This window comes from Raphanus sativus, chromosome 1, assembly GCF_000801105.2.
Source record: "Raphanus sativus cultivar WK10039 chromosome 1, ASM80110v3, whole genome shotgun sequence".
Taxonomy (NCBI): domain Eukaryota; kingdom Viridiplantae; phylum Streptophyta; class Magnoliopsida; order Brassicales; family Brassicaceae; genus Raphanus; species Raphanus sativus.
Window position 1 is genome coordinate 23,149,917 of NC_079511.1, and position 21,045 is coordinate 23,170,961.

The 21,045-nt window shown below is 34.5% G+C and overlaps 3 protein-coding genes and 1 long non-coding RNA gene across 6 annotated transcripts; 2 read left to right on the forward strand and 2 right to left on the reverse strand.

The window, feature by feature from the left end:
- Positions 1-991: 991 nt before the first annotated feature.
- Positions 992-5,864, forward strand: LOC108856676 (helicase-like transcription factor CHR28). Of its 3 annotated transcripts, none has more exons than XM_018630546.2 (11): positions 992-1,140; positions 1,346-1,469; positions 1,562-2,136; positions 2,484-2,555; positions 2,630-2,707; positions 2,780-3,851; positions 4,054-4,184; positions 4,356-4,574; positions 4,648-5,220; positions 5,302-5,511; positions 5,585-5,864. In XM_018630546.2, the coding sequence occupies exons 2-11, from the start codon at positions 1,376-1,378 to the stop codon at positions 5,687-5,689; spliced, it is 3,129 nt and encodes a 1,042-aa protein (XP_018486048.2). In that variant the 5' UTR covers positions 992-1,140; positions 1,346-1,375; the 3' UTR covers positions 5,690-5,864. The 3 variants fall into 3 exon arrangements, with proteins under 3 accessions (XP_018486048.2, XP_018486040.2, XP_056844135.1); XM_018630538.2 differs by having other exon boundaries at positions 1,007-1,162; XM_056988155.1 differs by having other exon boundaries at positions 1,025-1,469.
- A 156-nt stretch (positions 5,865-6,020) lies between these two features.
- Positions 6,021-8,017, reverse strand: LOC108856691 (scarecrow-like protein 3). Its single transcript, XM_018630558.2, has 2 exons — positions 7,850-8,017; positions 6,021-7,629 (listed from the first exon to the last, which is right to left on the reverse strand). The coding sequence occupies exon 2, from the start codon at positions 7,584-7,586 to the stop codon at positions 6,252-6,254; it is 1,335 nt and encodes a 444-aa protein (XP_018486060.1). The 5' UTR covers positions 7,587-7,629; positions 7,850-8,017; the 3' UTR covers positions 6,021-6,251.
- A 2,894-nt stretch (positions 8,018-10,911) lies between these two features.
- LOC108850054 (uncharacterized) lies at positions 10,912-14,043 on the reverse strand. Its single transcript, XM_018623648.2, has 12 exons — positions 13,649-14,043; positions 12,934-13,016; positions 12,687-12,813; positions 12,532-12,595; positions 12,333-12,430; positions 12,144-12,228; positions 11,941-12,064; positions 11,750-11,851; positions 11,603-11,667; positions 11,433-11,514; positions 11,271-11,350; positions 10,912-11,183 (listed from the first exon to the last, which is right to left on the reverse strand). The coding sequence occupies exons 1-12, from the start codon at positions 13,980-13,982 to the stop codon at positions 11,126-11,128; spliced, it is 1,302 nt and encodes a 433-aa protein (XP_018479150.1). The 5' UTR covers positions 13,983-14,043; the 3' UTR covers positions 10,912-11,125.
- A 5,525-nt stretch (positions 14,044-19,568) lies between these two features.
- Positions 19,569-20,439, forward strand: LOC130503164 (uncharacterized). Its single transcript, XR_008940680.1, has 3 exons — positions 19,569-19,846; positions 19,961-20,086; positions 20,179-20,439. It is a non-coding gene; the product is annotated as an uncharacterized LOC130503164 (long non-coding RNA).
- The last annotated feature ends 606 nt before the right edge of the window (positions 20,440-21,045 follow it).

Sequence of the window (21,045 nt, forward strand, 5' to 3'; positions counted from 1 at the left end):
AGTAATAGCATTTACAAGTAATTATTAATCAAACCAAGTCAAATGTTATATACTAACCAAATTAAACAATCTTTTGGGAAAATAAAAAATAAACACAATCTTAATTAGCTCTACAAAAAAGCATTTTGTCTAACAATATACTGAACTAACTATATTTTTCTTAAAATAAATCGGTATATAGATATATGTAGAGGTGGACGTTCAGATACGGTTCAGGTCTATTCGAGTTTCGCGTTTTAGGGATTAAATATTTTAGCCCTTTCGGATATTTATAAATTTCGATCCGAGTTCGGTTCGGATCTTTGAGGATCCAGTCTAAGTTCGGATAACATGTTTAAATTATTTTAAAAAATTTGAAATTCATATTTTTTTTTTTTTTTGTCAACTGGTCACTTTTGGACCTTTTTAATCCTCAAACTGAGGTAAGTGGGGGTCGAACCATATAAATTCATATTAATATGTAACATATAAATTTGAATAATGTATACCAAAATACCTAAACTTAATATATATAACTATATAAATCTAATTTGGATACATTCGGATATCCAAATACTTAAATATATATTTGAATAGATCCAAAAAGTAGTACCAAACATTCGTATAATATATTTGAATAATATATATAAGTATATAAATCTATTCTGGATATATTTGGGTATCCAAAATACTTCGGTTCGGATTTGGTTTCGGTTATCTAAATACAAAATTTACGATAATTTGGATATTGAATCAATTTTGGTTCATGTTTGGTATTTCTTTTTGGATCGAGATCGGTTCGGTATTTTGGATTTGGGTTTTTTTCTTAACTCTAATATTGACAAGAAAAAAATAGTAACATGTTTTAGAAAAATACACCCGCGCGGATGCGCGGGTCAACATCTAGTATAATTTAAAATTGAAGAAACAAGTCCGAGCGTATCTAACTATAATTAATCACAGTTTGTGTCGTCTGAAACGGCGCCGTTTTGTCCGAATTAAGAAGGTCAACTCGAAAACCCTATAATATGAAAGCAAGGAAACAATTAGCTTTCACACTATTCCTTCCTCTGTTTCGCTTCCTTCCTTCCCCTTCCGGAGAGACTCACGACCAATTCACCTAACCTCCTTTCTCCTCCTTCGTCACAGTGTTCTTTAAGGGTTTCGTATATCCAAATCTCTGGTTTTTATTATATCCTTCGCTTTTGTCGGTTTCTGAATAAATCTTCAATTGCAGTTATTTTTTTTGATCGAAATTAATGTCGAAATCACAAACCCTTTAGACTGTTTGAAAACCCTAATTATGATATCGTTCGCAAAGTTTGTATCTTTACGGTGATTACGATCGTTTTGTTCTGATTTACAGAGTTAAAAAAAAGTTGAAGTCTTTGCGGCGATGGATTCCGCTATTGAAATCAGTTCAGACAGTGACGTTGAGATACAAGAAACAAGAACCACTCTTCCTCCTCCACATCCACTGTTACCTCAAGGTTACGCTCTTCTCTCTCTTGTTACTTGTTTCTCACTTGTGAGTGATGATCTTTGGTGGTTATGTGTGTATATGTGTTTATTGTCCTTGCAGGGTCTACGCTGAGACCTCACCTTTCTATTGGGTCCTCTTCCAATGCAAATGGCCTCACTAGAGTTGGACTACTTCCACTACCCTCTTCATCACGCAATGCCTTTGAAGCCAAGCCTGTACTCTCTTCACGCAATGCCTTTGAAGCCAAGCCACTGACTAATGGGCACCACATAGGATCTCAACAAGCTCTAACGAGGGTGCTTCCTCCATCTCTTACTCGCCCTCCTATGCCGTTGAGACCTGGTATTCGCCCTCCTATCCCGTTCCTTACGAGTAATGCGAACGGGAGTCACTTTCGTGGGGTTTATCCTCCTGCTGGTACTCCAGCTGCGTCAGGTTCAGGCATCAACGGTAACTTTGGAGGTGGTTATGGTGGATTCCATGATGGGATTGGCACGGGGCGTGTCGTTAATGGCGATCGGTTGTTTCCTCAGTCGTCTGGGCCGCCTCACGCAACAGCTGCTTCTACCTCGCATTTCAATGGTGGTGGGGGTGATCCGTTGCATAGGAATGGCATGGGTGAGGATAGGAGTTCGGAGACCGACGAGACGCTCGTCTATCAGGCTGTTCTACAGGTGTTTTATCATTGTCCCATCTTTTGGCATCTGTAGTTCTCATACTATTTTACTGTTCGGTGGGTTTTAATACTATGTCAGAGAGATTAACATGTTTCTTAGGCTTCTGATGTCGCTCGAAATAGAGCAACATGCCGACTCTCTCAGCTTTAGATGATGTGTATAAGCATTGTTTTCTCCCTCTTTGAATATCAGTAACCTCGTCACTTGTGTAGCATTCATGTTTTTGATTCGTATTGTTCGTCATGATTATAACTTCCATATCCAAGAGTTTGGCGTTCTCGCATGATTGCCCTGTATGTGTAGTAAGTGCTTTTTTTTGATAAACAAGCGATTACTTCTTGCAGAATCTGAATCAACCCAAGTCCGAGGTCGATTTACCTGACGGTCTTCTTGCAGTTCCTCTTATGAAGCATCAGGTACTCATGTTTCTAGTTCATCTTTCAGTATCACTTGAAAAGGGCTTGCTTACTAAAACACTGTTGTTTTTTAGAAAATTGCATTGGCATGGATGTTTCAGAAGGAAACCAGAAGTGCGCCCTGTCTGGGAGGGATATTAGCTGATGATCAGGTTACTTATCGTACTTATTATTTTCTACTAAGTATTAAGTCTCCCTCTCATTCAATTTGGTTTACTGTGCAGGGCCTTGGTAAAACAATCTCAACAATTGCTCTTATCCTAAAACAAATGCACGAGGCAAAACCAAAGTCTGAGAATTCAAGCAACCAAGTGGCTGAAGCATTGGATCTGGATGCTGATGATGAATCAGAGAATGCATTTGTGAAACAAGAGTCGAAGGCTATAAGGGTAAATGGCATGTCAAGCAACCAAGTGGCTGAAGCATTGGATCTGGATGCTGACGATGAATCAGAGAATGCATTTGTGAAACAAGAGTCAAAGGCAATAAGTGTTAATGGCAGTTATGGCATGAAGAAAGGCAAGAATAAAGAAGAAGCCAGTACTTCAACAAGGAAATTTAAAGGGAAAAGACCAGCTGCTGGCACTTTGATTGTTTGTCCAGCTAGTGTTGTGCGGCAGTGGGCAAGAGAACTTGATGAGAAGGTTACTGAAGAAGCCAAGCTTTCTGTTCTAATCTACCACGGTGGTAACAGGACCAAGGATCCTACTGAACTAGCAAAATATGATGTGGTGATGACAACGTACGCTATCGTCTCAAATGAAGTTCCGAAGGTAACCTTGGAGGATGACGATGAGAATGATAAGAAAACCTTGGAGGATGGCGATGAGAATGATGAGAAATATGCCGAGAGAAATGGTCTCGCCTCTGGCTTTGTCTTGAGTAAGAAACGCAAAAGTATGTTGGGTGGCAAAAGTATGTTGGGTGCTCCTAAGAAGAGTAAGAAACGAGGCAAGAAAAACGCTGACGATTCTGACCCTAACTGTGGTACTCTGGCAAAGGTTGGGTGGTTCAGAGTTGTGCTTGACGAAGCTCAGACGATTAAGAATCACAAGACCCAGGTTGCAAGAGCCTGTTGTGGTCTTCGAGCCAAAAGGAGATGGTGTTTGTCTGGAACACCGATTCAGAACACGATAGATGATTTGTTCAGCTATTTCAGGTTTCTAAGGTATGATCCGTATGCCGTGTACAAGTCGTTCTACAACACAATTAAGCTTCCAATTTCCAGAAATTCCCCAAATGGTTACAAGAAGCTTCAAGCTATTCTAAAGGCTATAATGCTGCGCCGTACCAAAGGTACTTGAACTGTCTCGTTAATGTTTTTATGTTGTTAAATTGGTGTCTGGTGATGGGATTTGACTTCATAACTGTGTTCTATGCCATAGGCTTTTCCTGATTATATCTGCTTTTTATATGATAAGTTTGCATGTTACTCCTACTTACATAGCTGTGCTGCTGTTGAGAGATTCTATTAATTATCTTCTGATCTATGATCCAGGAACATTGCTTGATGGTAAGCCTATAATTAATCTACCACCGAAGACAATTAATTTGAGCAAGGTAGACTTTTCGGTAGAAGAGCGGTCTTTCTACACGAAGCTTGAAGCCGATTCACGTTCTCAGTTCAAGGTGCTCTTTCCAAACTATCAGTTCATCCTTTGTTTATAGCTATGATCTGCACACTTCTGTAGTAACTAGCAATGTGATATAAATTCGTGGTTATGGAGAGTTCTCATTGAAGAAAATCTTTTGCAATGATTCCTGACAAGTTGGCAAGATGATAGTTTTCTCTCTATGCAGGCATATTATGATGCAGGAACTTTGAATCAAAACTATGCAAGCATTCTTCTCATGCTTCTACGGCTACGCCAAGCCTGTGACCATCCCCAACTTACTAAAGGATTCAAATCAAATTCTGTTGGGAAGGAATCAGAAGGAGCTGCTAAAAGACTTTCTAGGGAGGTTCGAGTTAGCTTGCTCAATCGCTTAGAATCGTCTCCCATCTGCCGTGCCTGCAACGTAAGTGCATAAATGATGTAGGTCTAGAGATAGTGTCTCTTCACGTTCTCACCATCTGATATTATTTTTGCAGGATCCACCAGAAGTTCCTGTTATTACTTTGTGTGGACATATATTCTGCTATCAGTGTGTATCAGAATACATCACAGGGGATGAGAACTCGTGCCCTGTGTGCAGAGAACAGCTTGCGCATGATGCTGTTTTCTCCCAGTCTACCCTTCGAAGTTGTATGGCTGCTGAAACGGGGTGTAGTTCCTCCTCACTTGCTAAAGGTCTTAACAAAGCAGCTTTTCAGAATTTCGACTACAGCTCATCGAAAATCAAAACTGTCTTAGATATTCTGCAGTCGCTTTCTAACCAAGGCAGTCAAAATTCAACTCAGAACGGTGGAATGCCTTCTTCCTCGCAACCATATGACGTCGACGATGACGATGATGTTACCATTATAGAAGAGCAAACGAGTGTGCCATCGAATCCTCACAACCAAGAGCCAGTAAAAACGATTATCTTCTCTCAGTGGACTAGTATGCTTGACGTGCTTGAGCTCTCTCTAAATGAAAGAACTATAGAGTTTAGAAGGTTAGACGGTACAATGAGTCTAGCTGCTAGAGACAGAGCTATAAAAGAATTCAGCAACGATCCAGATGTAAGTCAACATCTTTCAAGACTTTTAAATTTCAATTTCTCCTACGCAATTGAGTATATGTGTCCCTTCTTTCTATGACAGGTAAAAGTGATGATAATGTCTTTGAAAGCTGGAAACCTTGGGCTGAATATGGTTGCTGCAAGTCATGTCATTCTTCTTGATCTTTGGTGGAATCCAACTACTGAAGACCAAGCTATTGATCGAGCACATCGCATTGGACAAACTCGACCAGTTACTGTTACTCGTATTACCATAACCAATACGGTGGAAGATAGAATTTTGGCTCTCCAGGTATGGTTTCTTTGCTTCTAAACTGATACATGTTTCCACACTAAGTTTTTCATGATATATCTTTTATCATCAGGAAGAGAAAAGGGCAATGGTTGCGTCTGCCTTTGGTGAAGAATATGGTGGAAGCTCTGCAACTCGACTAACAGTAGATGATCTCAAATATCTATTCATGGCGTAGACAAATTTGGTTTAGTATTTCTAAATCACCGGTTTACTAAAGTTTCTTTTCCAGAGTTTTGATCATGAAGAAACCTTTGAGCTGCATTTTAGTTCTTCAGATTGGAATTTGAGCAAATATGTAAATAACTAGTTTCTTTTTTCCTAGTATATACATATCAGACTCCCTTTAGAGAGTGCATTTGTCCTCACTGTAATCTAAATTTACACCAAGTTAGTTTCCATAACATAGACATTCTGAGATCATGATTTAGTAATTGTAGATAGTGTTCTAAAGATGGGGTCTAAAGATCATGCCTACCAATTTATAGAACATTGATTGTAGAGGAAACTATTGAAGATCTTGAACAGAACATTAATGCAGTCATCAGCAGCTCAAAAGGCATATATGCAGAGGCAGTTACAAGCATTTGCCAAAAATAGGAAAAAGAGACAGAAAGTCACATCAGGACAACAACAATCAAGATTGTGTCCCTATGTATATATAAAAGAAAGGGACACTCTGCTCATAAACAAAAGAGAACACACAGTGTGTGTTTATATATCATATCAATCATCTACTTTCACTTCCTGCATCTCCAGGCTGATACCGAGTATAGAGGTCTATCTTGCCAGCAAATCACAGCACACCCACTCTCTTCTTTGAGTATATATCCATCAAAACCATAGCCTTGAAGCAACCTCCTAGCCTGCAACATGGCAAAATAGCTAAGAGGAACATTCCCAAAACCAGCCAAATCAATCCTCTGGCTCCATTTCTCTAGCTTCTCATGTCTTTCCCTTCTCTCTGATCCCTCGCATGCTATGATGTTCTTGATCTCCTCACCGAAAAACATCTTCTCCACTTTGATCCTATCTTGACAAGTCCTTGGAACTTTTGCTTCCAAGCAATCAAACAATGCTGCGTAGGTGTAGAGTGATTCTAATAGTCTCTCCATCAGTGTGGACCCGTTGTGGTCTGAGTCTTGCTCAGTGACCACCATGATCTTTGGAGACAAACTCCACATTGCATTGAGGAATCTATCAATCCTTCCTGAGTTAGGTAGAGGGAAAGATGAAGCCGAGTCACCGCTCAGACTGTATCCATTCTTTCTCAAGAAATCATCATCCGAGGAGGCCAAGAAGTTATGCAACTGAAGAACCGAGCTGACGGCCAAGGCCTCTCCTGTCTTAACACGCAGCTGGTCCACGTTTAAAGACTCTAAACTACTCACAACGGGATTAAACTGAAACGGTATGTCGAGTTTCTCTGCTTCCTCAGTGAGTCTATGAGCCATTTGATCAAGCACTTCCTTGTGGGGATGAACACCAGTGATCCTCAAATGCGGTGGACCTTCAGGCCTAGAGTTAAAAGCTTGAATCAAAGCAAGCCACTGAGCAGGCTCTGAAGCATCGAGATCAATCACGTGAACCATCTTCTCACCTTCCATAGCCTCGAGTATAGCTCGGTTGGTGAGCAGGTAAGATACTTTGAGGATAGGGAACATATCAAAGAACAATCTCCTGACATGAACCTCCTCGGAGACATTGCTGGTCCTTGTCTGAGTTGCGTTAAGAGCCTTGTAGAGACCAGGCCAAGACTTTAGGATTCTGTTAGCAAGCGCTTCGGTGAAGTAAGCCGCTACTCGCTGCATCGTGTCACCTTCAGGGGAAGAGAGGAGAGAGAGCTGCTCGAGAGCTGCGTTTGCGTTTTGGAGGCTGCCTGAGGCCACGTGGTTTGCACAGGTTAGCAGGAGGTGGATCAAGTAGAGACCACGCTCCTCTGGTTTGAGGTCTTTGAACGGTGATGAGGGAGAAGAGATGAGAGTTGGCCTTGTGAGTGACATGGTTGAGAAGACTTGAAGTGGTGATGAAGCTACAGAGGATGTTCCATTGTCTTCTTGAAATTTAGCCACCATTTGAAAACTCCAAAGCTCAAATTCTTTTAAAGATCAAGAGAATCTGAAGTTTTAACAAAAGAGGCATAAATAAAGAACAGAGGAACTAGGGTTTTAAATGTTCTTGATGATATAATTATAGATTTTTTTGACCTATAGATGGTAAATGATTTTAAGACAGAAGAAGAAAGACAACAACTGATTGAAACTGTCTGAATTTGATAAAGAAAAAGGAAAGCAGGTCTCTTTTATAAACAAGAACAGGAAAGAAACAAGAAACTTACTTGATTTTTGCATCAATGGAAAAGAAAAACACAAATGAATTTAGAAGAAATGTGAATTTTTCTTTTTTTTTTTTAATTTCTTGTGTTGGTTTGGGTTCTATCTATCATGTGTAAAGAAGAAAGAAGTCTCTGGTGGGTTTATCTTGCGAGTTATAGCGTGTGTATGTGCGTGGATTGAAACTAAAAAACACTAACACAGAGGCATTGTTCCTTTTGGTTCTACGTACCAGACAATGCGTGATAGTCGGTTTTGTCTTCTTCCTTGTTGTCTTTTTGTGTTCTTTTCTTTCTCTTTCGGTTTAAAGAATTAAATAAAAATAGTCAAAGTTTCAATCTCATCGTTAAACTATAGTTATTGTTATGTTCACATCCACATGGTACTAGTTGTACTACATGAATAGTCTGGTGACGCGTATAAACCCCACGTATCAACATTTCTGTCCATTAGAAATTTAGAATCAAACCATATATTACAAATAGTCACATATAAGCCCCATGTAATTTTCTTGAAGATAATAAGTAAATTTCCATATATGTGTTAGACTGATTCTTGATTTATTTTTGAATCAGGTTCTTAAATAAATTTAGAGAAACTAGAAAAGAAGGAACGTTAGATGAGGCAAGAAGTTCAAAGAACCCATTTGTCACTATATCTTTTGGAATTATCTCATTATAAATTTTGAGTTTGGAGCCTCCACTTTTATGGTCTTTGTCTCCATATGAGGTGGATTTGGAATCATGACTGTTTTTCAATTATAAAAACTAAAAAGCTTTTTTGACCAAAAAAAAAAAACTAAAAAGCTTTTGTTTTAGGTAAAAAGCTGGTTTGGAAAAATATGATTCTAAGAAGGAAACGTCCAAACACACCTTAACAAAGACAAAACATAACCCCAAAACCATCTCTTTTGTTTTTGTTTTCTTGTTAAAAAAATATTAATATTTATAAAACTGAGATGATGGCTTGAAGGTTGGGTGTGGGATTTGTCTGTCTTCTTCTTTTGAATATTCATTGTCTTCTAATAACTTTTTCTTTGTCCTTTTTCTTTGTTTTAAATGCTCACCTTTTGTCCTCTTTCTTTGTTTTAATGCTCATCTTTTGTCCTTTTCTTCTATTTCTCTCTCTATTTGTTTTTACTGTCATCACATTCTAAACTAAAAAACCATTGACCGATATTCTCTAGAAAAGAATGAATTATTGCACTGTTAACAGCTCTAATATCGGGAATAGACTGGTAAAATAGTACTATAAAAGGATAAAAGTATGCCTAAAGAAATAGTAGAATTTTAGTTTTTAAGTTAATTTTGATTAAAAATTAGAGAATGATTAATTCTGTTTATTGAACTTGTATGTACCATTAAAGATATCTGTACCAATAAATCGCAATTTTGTGAAGTCTGTACCATTAAAGAATTGTGATAAAAAAAACGTCCTGCATAATAGCCACCAATACAATTTTCTTTCTTTTTGGGATCACAAATTGAAAAAGTGGAATTAATTGATACTAGTATGTATAGACAGTAGGAGGACCTTTGTGAAAGAAATAGGAAAACCTCTTTCTGTATATTGACAACACTTTATTATTTTGAAGGAAACTGTTGTTTCTAAAGACATCCACAATTGTAGATATTTTGAAGATTTCTAAGAAAGAGAAAATGATAATGAACAAAATATTTGGTTAAAAAGACCAGTAGAATTTTAAAGAATATTATTCTACACAAAACATATCAATTTGTGTTTAAAAATCATTTTACCCTTGTCACTTTTAGTAGCCAATCAGAGTTGAACCCGCACGTCCTTTCAGTATATATATTTTATAAAGGAATATTTAAAATATAAAATAAAATATATATATATATATGTGGAAAATATTATTTTGAAAATTTTAAATATTTTAAAGTTTAGTTTTATGAAAATATATAAAACATATATTCATCACTTATTTATCGTTTAGTTATTTAAAAATGTAACATCATATTAATAATTTAATTTTATACATTAGTTTAATATGAACTACTACAATTTTTTTTATTTTTTGTATTCTCAAAATATTTTTTGTGGCTAAACTAAATTAGTTACTATTTTATTTTGAAAATATGTTTTATTTAATGTATTATATCTTAGTTTTGTGCTTTTATAATATAAAATAAAATATAAAATGATACAACCAATAGATTATTATTTATTTTGATTATATATAAAAAGTTAATATGGAATTTTTAAAAATAAAAAGAACTGGGATATACTATTTAATTTCAAAATTAATTACCAAAAAATACATAAAACCTGGCCTAAATTAAATATGGTAAAAACAATAATTGCATAATAGGAATGTATTTGGGTTATATTGGAAATCTTATTGTTTATATTTATATTGTTTTCTGTCAGGAAAATATCATATATAAATAAATTTAATATACTTTGTTAAATTTCTAGTTAGTGGTCTAACATTAACATATGACATTTTATGGTAGATAAAATAATAACTCTATTTTAATAGAATAGAAGTTTTTCACATATTAGAATATGTAGAATTTGTGCCGTTGCAAAATTGAATTGGTATACTTAAAAACAAAATTAGGAGTTGTAGCTTATTCTATGCAATGAAAACAGTACAATATAAATATAATAACAACATGATTAGTGCAGTGAGTTACCTCCTAGATGCATAACTAATGAAGATGAAGTAATCGAACCAAAAGATGTTTTGGATAAGTGTTGTAGTTCAAAAGGAGAGTTGGAGTTTTGGTGCAGTGGCCAGGCAAGTCACCTTTAGAGAATTTTTGGATGCTTCATGAGGAGTTCAAGATTTTTTGTCCTTTCTACCAGCTTGAAAATAAGCTAGATTTCATTGGAGAAAGTACTGATAGGTTCAAAAAATCTTACTATCAGAAAAGAAAAATGCAAGAAGTGTGTGAAACGAGAGAAGATTTAAGAAATCATTTGAATAATAGAGAGTCTTTACAATTATACTTGAGAAGAATATAAAAAGAGTTTGTAACTCATTTTAGAATTATGCTTTGTATGTTGTATCTCTGAGATGTTATGAGTCCTGAGTTTGCAATCGCTGTAAAACCGACGGGAATGGTGATCTCGCTATGAAAGTGAACTAGTATCGTACTACAAAGCTGTTATCGGTTTACATTGAGATTGGAGAAGAAGTTCTTTAGATTTACAGTATCTAAAGTCTGTCAATCTGTACCAGTATACACCTCGGAAGCAAAATGGTTTGCAAATAAATGTATCTTGATGATTCTCTTTCTTCTTCTTCGTAAAACTCATACGTATATTCCTAAAATAACCTCCTTGGGGACAGTTTCAACCATCCAGGGTGGCCTTTAAATCATAAGAAACGCAAAAACAAACTTCATTATTTAATGAAAATAAGGGAGATAAAGAATAAAATAAAGATGGCTGGCTCACTTGTTTAGTATGAAATTGAACGTTCCTTGTGACGCACGTCTAAGAAGAGCTTCCCTTGCCTCTACTGCGATCCCTTGAGGCTGCATCAAAACATCAGACTTCAATGTAAACAAACAAACCTCAAGATCGGTATCGTGAATATACAGGGAGAGAGAGAGAGACCTCTTCTGGAAACCAAACCCCTGGTTGTGTGCTTCCTTCAAGCATTGCTACAACAAAAGCCGCAGTTGAAACTCCAACGGCTCTGTAAACCCAAGAGATTAAGGTTCTTAAAGGTAGCTCTATGTAAGCCTTGTCGCATGTCTATTTATAAGGATGAAAAGGAGACTCACACGGATAGTTTTTTATGACTATATAACCCAACTGCAACTCGTCCATCCGAGCACTCCAAATCAACCTTCCCAGAGAGGTTAAGATGAGAAACAACGAGTGACTAACCGAAATAAACTACTGTAAATAGTTTTTTTTTTTCCTCCTACCCTCATTGAGACACGCTCTCCAGAAAAGCTATCCGTGGCTCTAACGACAGGGTCGAACAGGTCTACCATTTGTTGGACTTTCGCTCTGTCTCTAAGCACCTCCTAAGCAAGCAAGACAAGCATACATTTCATAACATAAAGTTATGATATGAAACTATTTGACTCAAGAAAGGGTTTGAGCATGATGATACCGGTGGCAAGAGCTTTGTCATGATCTCCATTCCCCAGTTCCAGAAGAAAGGAGAGGTGCCGAACCGAGCACTGACAGTTGGCACTCCTAGAACTTCATGAGTTGACCTTACTTCTGGCAAATTCCTACCAAAAAAACAGCAACTGTAATAAGCAAAAAGATGTCAATGGAATGGAGCTTTTTGATACGGAGGGAAGGACTTACAAAAGATAAACGTCTCTTTTCCGTATGCCTTTTCCAAAATCAACGTTTATCATTCCACTGTAAGGTTTTAGTTTCACCTTCTCTCCTGATCAAGTCCCCAACAATACAAGGCTAAGAAAATTGCAGAAAGATTCACTGTAGAATAGAGAGATGTATTAAGGTTTCATTTAAAGTTCTTTAAACACTTGCCTTGTTTATATGCTGTAACTTCCTCACCGAGAAGTAGAAAACTCGTTGCTAATATTGTAGGCCCTGCACCACCAGTTCCTGCTGTGTAATAGGAGAACCTGAAATTTACATCATGTGACAAGAAAATGTCTGATTCAACTAAAACAAAACTTTTTTTTTTTTTGCAATAATAAACATCCGAGAAAGTTCCTGGCGTTACCTCAGTTTCTCTGGCTTCCCTTTGTCTTCAGTTCTTGCTGCAGCGACCATTTCTGCCGCCATCACTATTGAGAAAATTCAAACAAGTTTTTGCATCAATGAAACTATCACTCAAACATAAAAAAAGCAAGAGGCAGTTGTGATAAGATTTAACACCATTGCTAACTCCTGGATATATTCCAGCTGTTGTAATCGCCGGGACATTGGCAGAAACGGCCTCTGCCTGAAGAGATTTAGCGCGGAAAGCGTAGCTTGTGTCATCACAAACATCTATATAAGCAGTCTGTTGCAGACATGAACCAAAAAAAAAAATGTAAGTTTAATCTCCTAAGATTCGGACTCCTTCATTCATACAGACAAGGTAAGATTCAGTGAAAATGTTCCTTTTTTACCTTATCCTCACCTTGGTCTTTATGGCAGCTTCAAGAACAGTGCACTTAGGAGCTTGCTGGAAAGGTCCAGCAGCATGTACTACAAGATCAACGTCTGCATTCACACACTTCACGGTCAAAACTCAAGAGTAAGACAAACAGAACCCCTACGTGAACCCTAAACTTTGTCTAAATTTATTACCAGTGTCAATTTAATCCTAGAATCCATCATGAAACTATTGTTGATTCAAGAAAGGTTTGAGCATGATACTAGAATCCTATAATCCCTTTAGAGATTGAGGTTTTTTGCTCCTTACTATATAATAGAGGAATGTTATACAATAGAGTAATACAACGGAGCAAAAACCTCCTATCTCTATTTTTCCTCTATAATAGAAATCTCTAAAATAATAAAGATGAGTTAGAAGATGCTCTTATAAGTTATAACAAATAAATAAACAAAAGTACACAAAGATTTAACATGGCTATGTCCATCACAACATATAAATATACAGATTAAACCAGAATCAAATGGACTAAGCGGATATAAATCCAATAAAGGTGACTAAACTGAAAACAGCAGCCCATTAAAATCCATGTCTATCTGCTGTAGCCTGTACCGAATCATAGCATATTCAAGGCATATATATTAACATAGTATATAGTCCAATTTTCCAAAATGAAAATCTTATCTAAATTCAAGCATAAAGACAAAAACTGATATGTGTTTGGTGAAGCAAAACAAACCTCTGAGACTTGTCTGAAGCATGTTACTGTCATTGATATCCACTTGACAAAACTCAGAGTTCTCTCCCAGTTTAGCCACCATTGCTTCACCTTTCTCTCTGTTACGTCCAGCGACGACGATCTTAAGCTTGGGACAGAGCTTAGAGAGAGCAACAGCAGTTGACCCGCCGACCCGACCCGTCCCACCCAGCACCAAGACCCGATAGTTTCGGGTAGGATCCGCGAGCTTGACCTCCGGAACGCCTCCGTCGTATTTGGTTTCGTTTGACGAAGATGCTCGTACAGTCGTCGCTCTGTACGGATGATGCAGAGGCAAAACTCGCGCCATTATCATCTCTCTCTCTCTCTCTCGCCTGTTTCCCACTCATCACTCTCGCCTCATCTCGTTAGCAAGTTTTATCGAAGGCGATTACGTGGCGATCGCCTGGTGATTGATGACGTGTCGAAATCTAGACGGCATTAATGACGCCTCCCTCGTGAGGCAGTGAATAACATGGGCCTTTAAGGGCCAAGTTGGGTAAATAAAAGGGCCCAATAAATAAGTGGTTTTAGAGAAGAAATGGATATTATGAATTTGAAACAACCAAACTCAAACACACAGAGAAAGTAATATTAAATATATATATATTTTTTTTTTTGTCAACATAATATTAAAGATATATTTACATGTCTGATATCATAAATTAATAAACATTGAAAAAGATATAATTTGTAGAAAAAGCTCAGAGTCATACAAATTACATAAATATGTACAAGATAAATGCAAGTACATATTTTTTTACTCCATCTGTTAACTCATAATTATGTAACGGTCGGCTGTTCATATATTACATCGAAGATAAATTATCCACATCATTATATTCTTCTTTTGTAAGAGAATATGAACAGATTCTAAAGATATCAAACTGTTCTCTAAACATACAAAGAATGTTTAAACTTCGATTTAAAGGTGGCCAGCCGGTAGGCTCCTTGTTTAACTTAAGTAGATCCGCACATATGTTTCACACTTCAAAATAGAATTCTTTGTTCGTTCATACACGATATGCCCACATGAACCCACTTAGTTCCGTGTGAAGCGCTGATATGCATCTGCGGCATCTTTTTTTTTCCTAAGCATTTTTGACTCATATTTGATGATACATTTCGTACTTTGCTAAAAATCTATCCTTGTTTACCAACCATTATCCCAAAATACTATCCTAATCTACTATATGGCCCATGATTGATTAATAAGGCATCAATTTGGCATGTTGGTATATGTGAACTATGGCCCAAATTTTTTAATCATTTTTATCTTCTAAATATGCAAAAAGATTCAAATATAATTGTTTTGTTGTGTTTTTGAAATATCCACTTTGTATGTGTAAGAATATGAAATCTATATTTTTATATAAAGATGTTCTCGTAAAAACATTTGAAAAAATGAAAAATTTAACAAAACCGATACTTGCATGATTTTTTTTTTTTTTTGAGAAACGGCTGATATTTGCAAGATTGATGAGCAAAAAAAAAGGATTAATGAGCACTCAATCCCAAATGAAAGATCATTGAATTTGATCGTCTTCTCCCAGGCATGCATTTTTGACAGCTCTTCATCTGTGCGAAAGTGTCGGTAACAATTTCACATAATAGAGACCTAGTGTGAAAATAAGCCGTTTTCAAAAAAAAAAAACTAATGTGAAATTAAATTAAAACAGTAGTATTCAAATCAACACGGAAAGGCGAAAGAGAGTTCCGTCAGCGACTCAGCGTATGGTAAGCAGGTGACGTGGTATATCACGTGACCACAATCACGTTCGAAATACGAGACCAAACGCGGAGAACCTCTAGGGTTCGGAGGTAGACCCCAAAGAAGGGTCAAAATGGTAAATATCAAGAAACCTGTGGGTCCTACTGTTTAGTGGCAGTGAGCTGTCAAAATGGGGACGAGCGCTTTTCTTCTTCCTCCTCTTCTTCTCTTTTTCTTTTGGGGTTAAACGGCAACGTGCGTTTTCATGGACTCTGCGCTGTTTGTCCCTCCCTAACCAATAAGGCAATAACCATTGTACGATATTTTCTGATTTCCAAATAATTAAAAAAATTTCTCCAGGCAAAAAACAAATTGATGGAAAAACTATAATGTAAAATTAAAATTGCCAGCTTTTATGCGGCTGTTCTCCACATTCATACACCAAACCAAAAGGACATTCGATACTATTGAAGTATCAATACTTTCTTTAATTTATTTTAGTGTATTGTTGTTTTTTTTAACCGGCAATGTATTGTTGTTTTTGTACACACCTTTTGTACTCTCGCAGAATTTCAAACTAAAAACTAGCTAGAATAATTAAACTCTGGTTAATAATGAATTTTTAAATGAAAATTTGAGTTGTTATTTTCATTAAAAATAAATGTCGTGTAGACTAGTTGAATGATATATTGACGTTAAGTAAAATAAAAAGTAATATATTGACGTTTTAGGTTCTCTTTTTTTGTCAACGACGTTTTAGGTTCTCAATGTTTAAAAATAGTATATCATTGCTATTAATGATTAGTGAATAGACTATAGAGAAATGTTTTAAATTAATATACTTGTAAACTTATAAGAGATCACTTAATTTATAAGTATTACTACTTTTAGGTTGGGGATTGCTCATCATTTTCTAAAAACATTAGCTTCCGCCGATTAGTTTACAAACGACGATCAACCGTTATGTGAATTAATTAACTAATTTAAATAAACAACTACAAATTGCGCACAATAATGGATGGCTGCCACAAAATAATAGTGCCAATGGAAAAATCACATAAATTGCCAAGTTGGCTAATGCTACAAAAAAAGAAAAGGAAAAGGTGAAAATTACAATTCAGCCCCTTTACATTGGTGACTGGTTATTGGACTAGATTCGGCCACGAGTCATTATCAGTAATCTTTGTTCAAAAGGAGGAGAGATTATTATTTTGCTAATTAATTATTTGACGGTTATATTAGAAGTTTAGAACTATATTAGTTGATCATGAGAAATTCCCAACGGCAACAAAAAGTAGCACGCCGTTGAAATTTTTTTTTTTTGGGCAACAAACGCCGTTGAAATTATATTCAAAGGAGAGTCTTATTAAATCGACCGGTCAAAGGTCAAACGGGCGTCACTACTTTCTTTACTGCTTTTTATCTTATTTTAAAAGTGATGAGAGGATTTAAATGCAAGTAGTTACTACGTTTGCTATTTCCCTATTTGTAACTACGGCTTGGCAGGATGATTTTGGATATTCGGGTTCTTTTTTTGTAAACTTGGATATTCTAATTTTCGAAGATATTTTGATTTGTTTTGAATGTTATGAGTATCTAATTTTTTTGATCTGTTTTGTTTTAGAAAAATACAGATATTCAGAAAAAATGGGTTTCCAAAAAATAAATAGATATTTACGATATTTTATATATTTGACTAATACAAATAATCTTAAAATTTCGATACAAATTTATTTTGTAAAATACTTTTTGCATGAATATATAAAATAAAAATTAAAATAAATAGTAAATCTACATATTTTGTACTTTTTTAAAAACATAGTTAACAAATGTAACACAAAACTTAAGAAATATAATTGTTGTGAATTTTTTCTTTTCTTTTTATGTAATACTTTTATTTAAGTAAAATTGTAAATACAATTTATCAAATCATATGTTAGAATAACAATTATATATTTTATAAATTTAAAACTTTAAATATAATCAAGATACATATGTATTTATATATTGTCGGATCGGACCAGATATTCGCTTTTTAAAATTTTAATATTTATGATTTGCTTTGATGTTAATGGATATTAATTTTTATTATTTACTTTGTTTCGAAACTTTACGGATATCCAAAATTTTCGGGTCAAATCAAAACAATAACAAATTAAATCACATTTAACGAATAAAATGCTCACCTCTATTTGCAACTCACCTTAAAGTGCCATCAAAGAAAAAGAGTGAGAAGATGTTGAGAATAGAGGTGATTAGGCCTAGAGGTGATCATGAAGTATGATTTTTTTCCTTAACATAAACTAAAAACTAATTCTACGATATTTTATATGTTTGACTAATACAAATAATCTTAAAAATACGATACAAAATTATTTTGTAAAATACTTTTTGCATGAATATATAAAATAAAATTAAAATAAATAGTAAATCTACATATTTTGAACTTTTTAAAAAACATAGTTAACAAATGTAACACAAAACTTAAGAAATATAATTGTTGTGATATTTTTCTTTTCTTTTTATGTAATACTTTTATTTAAATAAAAATGTAAATACAATTTATCAAATCATATGTTAGAATAACAATTATATATTTTATAAATTTAAAACTTTAAATATAATCAAGATACATATGTATTTATATATTGTCGGGTCAGAACAGATATTCGCTTTTCAAAAATTTAATATTTATGATTTGCTTTGATGTTAATGGATATTTATTTTTATTATTTACTTTGTTTCAAAACTTTACGGATGTCCAAAATTTTCGGGTTAAATCAAAACAATAACAAATTAAATCACATTTAACGAATAAAATGCTCACCTCTATTTACAACTTGTTATGTACCAGATTGTGATCGACATAACCGGACCGACCAGGACCGTACCAACCGCAGAAGATAATGTTCACTACAAGAAAATAAGCATATTGTGACAGAATTTTAAGACCAAAACTGTCGGTAACAAATTTGTGATATTTTAGAGACTATTCTGTGACTAATTTGTTTAGGCACAAATTAGTAGCGACTTCGTCACAACTATTGTGACTGGTTAGTATGTAACTAATTTTTGTCACAACTAGTGACATAAGTGTGACACAAATAAATAACGTAATAGCTGTGACATAGTTGTGACTACGTTTAGCGTTACAATTATAACAAACTTGTGACCAAATTTTGAGTTTCAGTTTGTGACTATAAAAATACTAAATGTTTGTGAGTAACTAGTACAAACTAATAATAAAGATGGTGATAATTGTAAATTTCAAATATAGCAAATACATCATAATTTTATACTAATCAAGTAATATTTTATTCAGTTGTAATTATTTACCTAAAAGGGACCAATATTGTATATAGCAATAATTTTATTCAGTTAATATTTTATTAAGTTACAATTTTATTTAAAATATAAACTAAGACTTCATTTATTATATATATTCAACACAAAAATATAGTCATTACCAGAAAAAAATTGTATACATCTATGAGTTGTCTACAAAAAATTAAACTCGTAGTTATAGTTTTAGAATCTTTAATAGCCACGTTTGGAAATGGTCTATTTCAATTTTATAGCTATTTATATAGCTTCAAAGTGCAAACCAAAAATAAATTGTTGTAGAAATTGAGATCAACAATCGTGGTAGTATATATACATTCGAATAAACTGAATGTTTGAACTGGTTATAAAAATAATGTTGAAATAACATTCCAGCATTAGCCACAATATTATTGTGTAAAAGATACATTTTATACATGACTGATATAAACCCTAAACCCAAACACAAATCATAAATTACTATATATATATATATATATATATATCTAATATCTATTCATATATTCAAATCAGCGGTAGACACTTATAAAAATTTGTAGTTTTCCATTTGTAAATTTTAAGATTTTAATCTTATTTTCAGACCTTAACCATATTAATCCCAACCCCTGTAGCCTGTAGGCATATACTCCAAACCCTAAAATATAAATTTTAAACCGTACAATTAAAACAAATAATATGAATACCATATACATAATCAATCGCAACTGAAAATACACTAATCAAATATTATCTAAATTTTTATTGTTTCGAAGAATCTAAGATTATATGATATATTTTGATTTATTTCCAAAATAATAATATTTAAATGAGACACATAAATATAACTAGGATTAACAATACCCTAATGCATGTCTATAAAAAAATATTCTTCCCGACTTATTATTAATTGGCCGCCTCCACCGAAAACCCTAGGACAGTTTCTTTTTCTTCTTTCAATTTGCTCTCTCTTCTCTCTTTTGTTTTGTCAATTGTGTGGTTCTTTCTTTTGAGATTGTTCGAGTTTATCTCTATCTTCGAAAGTGGTTCTGTTGCTAACCATGTCGTCTTTCTTGGGTGTACAGCGAAGGTGGCGGTGGTAGGGTTGACCACTGGAATTCCAGAAAGCCGTCTTGATTGTTAACCTATATGTAAGTGAAATACCTTAGTTTCTTGTTGATATAGTTCTCTGCATAAATATCAATCTGATTTTATATTTCCATGTGTAAAGAAAATAAAATTGCTTATTTTTTCTGAAACAACAGGCGCTTCTTCTTCTTAATCCTCAAAGATGAATCTACCAAATCTCATCTCCAGGTTAATGGACTCTAAACAGAGCACGTGAAAGTTGATTTCTTTTGGTGTGTGCAACTGCAGTTTTGCCAAGTCCAGTAAGTAAATTTTGTATGACTTTGTTAATATTACAAACCCATTATCTCTATCGAACTAACATACTTTTTAAATCTTGATTACCACTGCTCAGATATGTGATGTTTGATCGATCACCATCCTATTTCTTCACAGTGGGCCTTGTACGATGGCCTCTGTCAAGAGAACGAAGGTGGAGGAAGACATGCAACATAGCCTCGGTGATCATGGTTATTGCTACAGTTGTGGTGGTGGTTGATACGAGAAATCATAGATAATCATTAAATGTATTTATTTTTAATTTTATCTATGTTCTAAGTTTAGTTATTTAATTATTTAATTTTATTGTATTACAAAATATTGTCCTATATAAATAAATTGTTTTTTGGTATTTTAATTTTAATTTATTTGCAATATTGGTGATTATGAAGAATTACTACGATTTGAGAATATTCTTTTGTGTTACTAATTGTGATGGATATATTATAATATTTTCGTCATTAGTTATTACATTTTGTGACAATATATCCGTCATAATCAGTGACAAACTTCAGACAATATAATAGTTACAAAATATGACCGTTTTGAGACAATTTTGTTAGTCGGTAATTGTGACATTATTGTTACTATTTTTTACGTCACTATTTGTGACAAACTGGTTACCAAATATATTTGTCACAAAGAATGTGACGTTTTTGTTACCGAGAAACATTTGTGACGACAGTATTGTAACCATCAACATTTTGTCACTAGTTCGTCACAATATCTGTATTGTTACGAAATTATGTATATTGTGACAAAATAGTTTGTCACAATATGCATATTTTCCTGTAGTGGTTTATCGACTGTTGTACTTATCTACTTAGGATAAACACGACCTGATGTATATATATATATGTAAGACCCATGGTCGAGATTAATAATAGAAAACACGTTTCCCCACTTAGTTTTATAACATGCTATCAACACGAGATTTTGAAAT